Consider the following 8,995-nt stretch of genomic DNA (forward strand, 5'->3'; position numbering starts at 1 on the left):
TGCCCAGGCGGGTCTCGAGCCCATGGGCTCAGGCAATCCACTCACCTCAGCCTCCCAAAGACGTGGGATTACAGGCTGAGCCACCAAGCCCGGCCCTAATCTGGTATTTAAAATTCCAGGCAGCAAGCCCAGGATGTCACTTTCATTAGGTGGTAGGAAAGACCTTGAATAGATGCTGCTCTTTCCAATAGCTCAGGGATTCAGGACAATCATCCTGGGGTGCAAGTCTGCCGGGCATTCATGTGCTGGTTAATTTTGTAGACGTGTCCTAAAAATTCACTTAAGAGACCCTAAAGGTGGGTCACCGGCAGTTACAGAGGAGTTTCTCCTCCAGGTGTCTCCTCCCTGAGGACTGGGCAGGGCAAGCCCTGCAAAGACCCAGCCATCCAGCTTGGGCACAGTCTTCAGAGCTTGTGGGATGAACCCAAGAGGCGTCCTCACCCTCTAGCTGGATCCCTCAAGCCCAAGAAAGGGCTGGATGTGGGTGTGGAGAACGGCAGGAAGGAGGAAGACAGGGTCCCTCTGAGCTTTCCCTGAGAAGGTCTCCAGGGTTGGGGGAGAGGCACCCTCAGTACCTGGCTCTGTGAGTCCCTCACATCCTGTGGGCATCTATTTACTTCATCCTCACAGGTGGCAGGGGTTGCTCCCACTTTGCAGATGAGAAAACTGGGTCTCAGGGAGGTTTGATGCCTCCCAGGGTCACACAGGCGGAGCCAGGCTTGGGCCCTGACCTGTCCAGCTCGAGGCCTGTGCTCCTTGTCAAGGCCCACCCTCCAGGCCTGGGTTTGGGGTCCACTGAACCATGGGGTTTTGGGGACTGAGGTCTGCTTTGTGGAACCCTTAATCTAAGTGGAAGCAGAGCCAATGCCTGGGATGCAGCTTGTGAGCTGCTCCTGCAAATCTCTGTGCCTTAGTGTCCCTGCACTGCATGAGATCACAGTGGTGGGGCTTCCAGGAGTCGAACTGTGTAGCGTGTGCTGCGTCCATGCCCAGGTGCCCGAGTTTCTGTCCAGAGCTGCCAGACACCCTCCCTTAGGAAAAGCCGTGACTTTCAGCAGAAAGAATAAATATCTTCCTCTGCCAGATGCAGTGCCTTACGTCTGTCATCCCAACATTTTGGGTGGCCGAGATGGGAGGATTGCTTGAGCTCAGGAGTTTGAGACCAGACTGGGCAACATAGCAAGACCTTGTCTTGACAAAATAAAAAAAAAAAAAAAATCAGCCAGGTGTGGTGACAAGGGCCTGGAATCCCAGCTACTTGGGAGCCTGGGAAGTTGAGGCTACAGTGAGCCGTGATGCTACCACTGTATTCTAGCCTGGACGACAGAGTGAGACCCTGACTCAGAAAACAAAAACAAAAAATAATCTCCGTGCCCATGTTCAGTGGGGGGCATGCCTATAACATGGGGTGCTCACTGGGGCACCAGGAAGGTTCCAGAAGGCCCACTGCAAATGCATAAAATATAACAATTTTCTGCATCACCATCTCCTCCCTCCCCCAGATTTTTAGTTTGTTTTATTTTAACAGCTCACTTGAAAAATGACCTGCTCTCTGCCTGACACCAGGTCAGAGGGCGTGCCATGGGCTGCATTCATCATTGTAACCACTGTGTCACCCTGACGGTGTTGACCATTAGTTTCTGTCAGTGACGAAGTCACAGCTGGGCTAAGGAGAGATGAGTTCGGGTGCAGAGGTCAGAGCCACAGGACTTGGGAATTGGATGAATTAGAAATTTGCTGTAGTTAACAAAAAATTAAATCACAATAGTTATAAAATATTCATCCATCCGGGCCGAAGGAAAATGAAGCTCGATGTTTAATTTCAGATTATGTCCCCCCACTTTGCATTTTTTATCATAGATTAGGTCGGCCCCGGAACTTTGACAGGGCACTTGGGAACTTCATCCATTTCCACAGATTAAAAATCCTCTCGTAAAAAAATTAATTGCCATTAAACTGCTCGGCAGAAGAAAAAATGTGCCCATCAGGACCCATTTATCGACTGGGACTCTCTGGCAGGCTAATGGGGAAGCTGTGTGGCCGGCAGTGGGGGGGTTCTGGGGGTGGGCAGCCCCCTCCCCAAGTCGGGGTCTCTGGCCCCACGCCCTGCGAGGGAGAGTGGTCAGTTTTCTGCAGTAGAGCAGGTTTAGGGGCTGGGATGGAGATATCTTGCTGTGACCCCTACCCCGATGGACCTCCCCCACCCCGGGTCCCACTGGAAACCCAGATGTGGCCAGTTGGGTCCCACCAGCTTCAGCTCTGGCCTTTGACTCCACCCTGAGCCAGCAGAATCCTGGCCCCTTTCTGGGCCCAACTCCTGTCATGACAGTGACTACTCTTTTGTGTTGGTGGCCCGTGGGGAGGTACTGAAACTAAGGCACAGAGATTTGCAGGAGCAGCTCACAAGCTGCATCCCAGGCATTGGCTCTGTTTACACTTAGATTAAGGGTTCCACAAAGCAGAACTCAGTCCCCAAAACCCCATGGTTCAGTGCTCCCCATTTTACAGATAGGGAAACTGAGGCACAGAGAAGTTAAGTCACTTGCCCAAGGTACAAACTGGGCAGAGCTGAATGGCAGAGCTGAACTTAAACTCAGATCTGGGACTCCTGAGACCATACCCTTAACCTTCTGGGGTCTTGGGGTTCTGTCCTAGAGACGGTATGACCATGGAGATGAGGACTTAGAATCCTAGTTTAGAAAGGCATGGCCTTGGGATCCCATCCTGAAGGAAGCTGGCCTTGGGGGGTTCCTATCAGAAAGGGGTATGGCTTGGGAGGAGTACTGCCCTAAAGCGGGCGTGGCCATAGGGTGAGGATTTAGAATCCTATCCTAGATGCATGTGGCCTTAGGATCTTATCTTGGGTCTAGAAGGGCCTGACTTTGTGTCCTGTTTTAGTGAGGCCTGGCCTAGAGAGATGTGACCTTGAGGCCTGACCTTAGGGGTCCTGTCCTGGAGGGGGTGTTGCTTTGAGAGGCTGTGCCCTGGGACTGGGGGGGAGTTCCTTTCCGAAGGTGGGTATGGCCATGAGGCGAGGTCTTGAGAGTTCTATCCTGGAAGGGGCATGGCTTTGGGAGGTCATACCCTGGAGGGCTTGACTGTGTAGCCCATTCCCTTCCTGAGAGGCAGCTTCAGGCCCCTGGCTGATGACGGGGGTCAGGGTAGTCTGGGTAGGGGCCATGTCTTGGGGTGCTAGGGAAGTCCTTGACCCTGCCTGGTCACCTCTGTGCATGGATCCTGCATTTGTAGGACACGTGCATCTGACAGAAATCCCCCTCCATGGGGGCAGGGCAAGTCTAAGCTGAGACCACATGGTGGTCTTGACCCCAGGCCACATGGGGGACCACCCTAGGCTGGCCCAGAGGAAGTGCACAGGAGGGTCCCGGGGTCCCCAGCAGGGTGGTCCTGGCCTTGCCGAGCCATTGGGACTGGGCAGTGTGAGAGTGTGCGTGAGCATGTGAGTGTGAGCGTGAGAGTGTGTCCAAGTATGTGAGAGAGTATGAGTGTGTGAGAGGATGTTTAGGACAGCATGTGAGTGTGAGTGTGAAAAGGTGTGTGCATGAGAGGGTGAGTGCTTGTATGAATGTGTGTGTGACTGCCATATGAGTATGTGTGAGTGTGTATATGCTTGTATGAGTGTATATGTAAGTGTATGAGTGTATGTGTGTGAGTGTGTAAGTGTGAGTGCCTGTATGAGTGTGTGTGTTTGTGTGTGAATGCTTGTATGAGTGTGTGGGAGAGTGATTGTGTATGAGTGTGTGTGTATGTGTGTGAGCATTTGAGTGCATTATGAATATATGTGTGAGTGTGTGCATGAGTGTGTGAGTATGTGTATGAGTGTGTATGTGTGTATATGAATGTGTGTGTGTCTCTATGAGTGTGTATGAGCATGAATGCCTGTGTGTGTGAGCGTGTGTGTGTGTCAGCATGTGAGTGCCTCTGTGTGTGCACGAGCCTATGTTTGAGTCTGTGTGTGTATGTGAATGCCTGTGTGTGTGAATGTGAGCATGTGCATGAGTGTGTGTGTGAGCATGTGAGTGCCTGTATGAGAGTGTGAGCACGTGAGTGTGTGAGCATGTGAGTGCCCTGATGTATGTGTGAGTGTGTGAGCCACATCCAGCCCTGTGGATGGCTTGGTGAAGGGGTGGGGCCGGCACTGGCGTTTGGCAGGTGTAACCTGGGATTATGAAGTAACACCTTGATGAATGGTGTGTGCTGTGTGAACAGTGTGTATTGTGTGACAACCATTACTGAAGCGAGCCTGGGCTGTGGCAGATCATCTGTTTCTGCAAGAGCAGTACCCCTGTCCTGCCAGCCTGGGCATCTCCATTGATCCCACCCCGTCGTGGTTACTTCTCATAGGTTTAAACACAGATTAATCTCCTCCAGCTCAGCGCACTTGAGTGATGCTGTGACGGCCTGTTCCCCATGCAGGGCCCCGGGGTGAGTGAGAGCAGGATGCCAGCTCACCCTTGGTACCTGCTGTTGTGACTGGCCTGTGTCCCTCAAGCCCAGGCTGTATGCCTGGGCCTGTGGAAGTGCCTTCCGGACAAGGCTGCCGGAATAGGGTATACCTTCCTTTGCTACTGAAGGGGATTCTGAGGGCCAGAGAAGTCACTCGTTCATGGTCATGCTGAGACTCAGCCTTGCCCCGTGCTGGCTGCTGGCTGGGGGTCCAGCTCTGCCCCCATGAGGGCCTGCACAAGAGGGGTCTTTCCCAAGTTCCTTCCACTGGGGCCAGTGTTCAAGGCCACGGTGCCCTGGCTGTGCGCACGTGTTCTCTGTGTTTAAGATTCTGAGTCAGTTGGTGTTTCCTCCTGGAGAAGAGGTCAAGCTCTGGCGAGGGCACTGCTTGGTCCCCCTCACACCCTTCTCAAGTTCCAGAGCATGGCGCCCTCGAGAGACCCAGCTCGCACCGTGGAGTTAGGTACCTCGTGCTGCCACCATGGGCTCTGTCCTGCTTTGCTGTGGCATCTGGGGGGTGGCATGGAGGAGGAGAGGAGACCCCGGTCTCCAGGCCATCTGCAAGGAGGGGGTGCTGGCCACATCTCCCATCAGCAGAGGACTTGGGGAAATAAATATATATATTTTTTGAGTTGGAGTCTCACTCTGTCGCCCAGACTGGAGTGCAGTGGCCGCTTCCGGTCACCGCAGCCCCGACCTGCTGGGCTCCGGCGATCCTTCCGCCTCAGCCTTCCAAGTAGCCGGAATTACAGGCATACGCTACCATGCCCAGCTGATTTTTTGATTTATTGTAGAGATGAGGTCTCGCTGCCCAGGCGGGTCTCGAACCCGCGGGCTCAGGCAATCCACTCACCTCAGCCTCCCAAAGACGTGGGATTACAGGCTGAGCCACCGAGCCCGGCTATAAATATTTTTTTAAAGTCGGGGTCTCACTCTGTCGACCAGGCTGGAATGCAGTGGCACGATCACAGCTCACCACAGCCTCAACCTCCTGGGCTCAGGCGATGCTCCCTCCTCAGCCTCCTGAGTAGCTGGAACTACAGGCATATGTCACCACACCTAGCTAATTTTTAAAATGTTTTTGGAGTGATAAAGTCTCGCTATGTGGTCCAAGCTAGTCTCAAACCCCTGGCCTCAAGCAATCTTCCTACCTCAGTCTCCCAAAATGCTGGGATAACAGGCATAAACCACCATGCCTGGCCGGAAATAAGTTTTGTAAAAGGCTCGGAAATGGACTTCTGTTTCTGAGAGAGCTTCCATGCCAGCCTCCAGGCAGGGCACACCACTGGGGCTTTCTGGATGACAGGATTGCAGGACAGGCACCAGTAGGGGTTCCCTGGCAGACGCTACCACCTTCCCCATGTGCTCAGTTTCTGTGTCCCAGAATGGTGGCTCAGCCTCGTCACCCAGGCACGGTGCCTGCCCTAAGTGGGCTTCTGAGTGCAGAGGCCAAGAGGAGAAATATCAGGAGATGGGTCCTGGGATCTCCCTGCTGCCCCTGCGGCCTCCCTGCTGGGTGGAAAAACTGCCTTTACCTTCGTGACCTGCCTGGGCAACTTGGCAATACCTCATCTCTACAATAAATCAAAAAAATTAGCTGGGCGTGGTAGCACACGCCTGTAGTTCCAGCTACTTAGAAGGCTGAGGTGGAAAGATCGCCGGAGCCCAGCAGGTCAAGGCTGCGGTGGCTGAGAGCACTCCAGTCTGGGCAACAGAGTGAGACTCCAACTCAAAAAAAACAACAACAAAAAACTGCTTTTACCCTCCCTTCCCGCCCCCATTTCCTGATCCTCCGTGGCCTCCTGTCTTTGCAGGAGGCAGCAAGAAAATGGCAGCCGCCGAGCACCCTCCTGACCGTGCCTGGTCGCCCAGTCCCATCTCTGCTCACAGTGGCCAGCAGGTGCCCGAGGACATGCCCAGCCTGGCTTCCTGTGACCAGCCAGTGACTGTCCAAAGCGCCATGGCCATCCTCCGAGAACTCCGCCAGCAAATCCAGGCCAGTCTGGAGTCGACCTGGGGTCCCAAGGGCAAGCAGGAGCTCGGCCTGTCGAAGCTGTGGCCGAAGGACAAGGCAGGAAGGGGCCCCCGGAGTGTCCCAGATGCACAGGACTCCCTCTTGAAGAAGACATGGGTCACGACTGAGGGGACATGCTCACCTGAAGAGAGGGCTGGGAGCCTCCACACCCAGCCTCCCCGGAGCACGAGGACCAAGTGGGAGTCCCACCCACAGAAGGCCTGGGTGGCCCCAGGTAGGGACCCCCTCTTCCAGAGACCCAGGAGCCCCGCTGAAAGGTTGAGCTCTTTCTCGAAGAGGCCTTGGACCACCTCCACCGGGAAGACCTCTTGTCCACAGGAGGCCTGGGCGGCCCCAGGACAGGATCCCTCCTTCCAGAGCCCCCCTGAAAGGTTGAACTCTTTCTCAAAGAGGTCTTGGGGCACCTCTGCTGGGAAGACCTCCTGTCTACAGAAGGCCCGGGCATCCCAAGGATGGGACCCCTCCTTCCAGAGACCTGAGAGCCCCCCCGAAAAGCTGGGCCCTTTGCCCCAGAGACCCAGGAGTGCCCTGGCGAGGCAGGCCTGTCCACAGAGGGCCTGGGTGACTTGTGACGAGAGGGAGGCTCCTGCTCCCAGACCACGGAGCAGCTCCTTTGTGCAGAGGGCTGGTGCCCCAAGCAAGGGCAAGGATGCCGTCTTCCCGTCCCCGGGAGCCCGGCAAGCCTGGCGGAGGCTCACCCAGAGCTTCCCTCTGAGCCCAACCATGAAGGAGGAGGATGGGCCGCCACCCTGCCCAAGGCCTCGGAGACCTCTGGGACACCTACACAGCCCCGAGTCCCTGAGGGAGTTCATGCGGCAGAAGGCCCAGGCCCGGAGGCAGCAGGCCTTGGAGGAGAAGGCCACAGCCATGCAGGCGCAGGAGCGGAGGAACCAGAGGCTGCAGGAGGTCTACAGGAAGCAGAGAGAGGCTGTGTGCGGCAAAGCAGTCCCTGTGGTCTCCCAGGCCACCCCTGGCATCGTGACCTTTGTCCCCAGTTATGCACAGTCTGGGGTATGAGCCAGAGGTGGGGGTGGGGGGGCTCAGCTCAGCCACTGAGCCCGTGGCATAGATCCCCTGGAAAATGGGTGGATGAGGGAGACAGCCAGGCCCTGGGTCTGAACAGCCTTGCAGACCACTGGTGTTAGAAAAACAAGACCTTGGGCAGGGCATAGTGGTTCATGCCTGTAATCCCAGCACTTTGGGAGGCCGAGGCCAGGAGGTTGCTTCAACCCAGAAGTTCAAGACCAGCCTGGACAACATAGCAAGACTTTGTCTCTACAGAAAAACCCAAAAAATTAGCTGGGTGTAGTGGCTTATTCCTGTACTCCCAGCTACCTGGGAGGCTGAGGAGGGAGGATCCCTTCAAGCCAGGAGGTTGAGGCTGTGGTGAGCCGTGATAGTGCCGTTGCACTCCAGCCTGGGCAACAGAGTGAGACCTCAACTCAAAAAAGAAAAAAAAAGAGAAAACCAAGGTGTTTGTGGGTGTTTTATCCTGGAGAGACTCCATGCAGGGCTCAAATACCAGGTGCCTCTGCCCCTGGGTGGGTGGGGGTCCGGCAGAGCTCAATTCCCACTCAGCTATTCGAGGGAGTCCCTGAACGCCTGCCTCCCCAGGTACCATGGGTCTCTTGAGGGACCCCATGACCTCTGTCACAGCTCCTGAAGTGGAGACCCTGTGGGGAGTCAGCTTGAGACCCCCATTGGAGGCCAGGGCCCAGCTCTGAGGCCAAGAGATGGGAAGCAGTGGGGTCTTCTGGCCTGGGGGGCTCTGATTGCATTATCCACTTGCTTTAGGGACTGGAAGCCCCTGGGAGCCTGGGGTCACCGGTGCTGGAGTGGAGTAAGGTGACATCGGGCATGGTTCTGGACGAGCAGGAAGCCCCAGGCAGGTGGGTGCGAAGGGGCAGGGACTGCACTTTCTGGGTTCTGGATGCCATGTCTGGGGGCTCTGCAGCACTGCCCCATGATGGTCAGGCTCCTGGGGTGGACGGGCCTTCCCCTCCCTGGCCCACAGTACCAACTGACTCAGCACTGAGCAGGTGGTCACTATTGTGTTTGTTTCATTGAGGTGAGAGTCACATCACACTTAAAGTAGGGCTGGCCATTACAGTGGCTCACACCTGTAATCCCAGTACTTTGGAAGGCCAAAGTGGGAGGACTGCTTGAGCCTAGAATTTTGAAACCAGCCTGAGTAGCATGGCAAGATCCCGTCTCTACAAAAAAAAGTTAGCTGGTTGTTGTGGTATGCATCTATAGTCCCAGCTACTTGGGAGGCTGAGGTGAGAGGATCGCTTGAGGTCAGGAGTTTGAGACTAGCAGGCAATGTAGCCAGACCCTGTCTCTACAAAAAATTTTTAAAAATTAGCCAGACTTGGAAGACTGAGGTGGAAGGATCGCCAGAGTCCAGCAGGTCAGCGCTGGGTTGGCTGTGAGTGTGCCACTGTACTCCAGCCTGGGCAACAGAGTGAGACTCCAACTCAAAAAAAAAAAAAAAAA

At 55.2% G+C, this 8,995-nt stretch overlaps 1 protein-coding gene across 1 annotated transcript in view; it reads left to right on the plus strand.

Moving 5' to 3' along the window:
• The window catches only part of CCDC187 (coiled-coil domain containing 187), a 23,498-nt gene that overhangs the window by 7,184 nt on the left and 7,319 nt on the right, over positions 1 to 8,995 (plus strand). The window contains exons 4-7 of the mRNA XM_021708123.1: positions 4,793 to 4,927; positions 6,279 to 6,870; positions 6,973 to 7,510; positions 8,294 to 8,388. Of these exons, the coding sequence (XP_021563798.1) occupies positions 4,793 to 4,927; positions 6,279 to 6,870; positions 6,973 to 7,510; positions 8,294 to 8,388 (1,360 nt within the window). The remainder of the gene's footprint in view (positions 1 to 4,792; positions 4,928 to 6,278; positions 6,871 to 6,972; positions 7,511 to 8,293; positions 8,389 to 8,995) is intronic.

This window comes from Carlito syrichta, unplaced genomic scaffold (genome assembly GCF_000164805.1).
Source record: "Carlito syrichta isolate Samal-C Ts95f unplaced genomic scaffold, Tarsius_syrichta-2.0.1 Scaffold130732, whole genome shotgun sequence".
Lineage (NCBI taxonomy): Eukaryota > Metazoa > Chordata > Mammalia > Primates > Tarsiidae > Carlito > Carlito syrichta.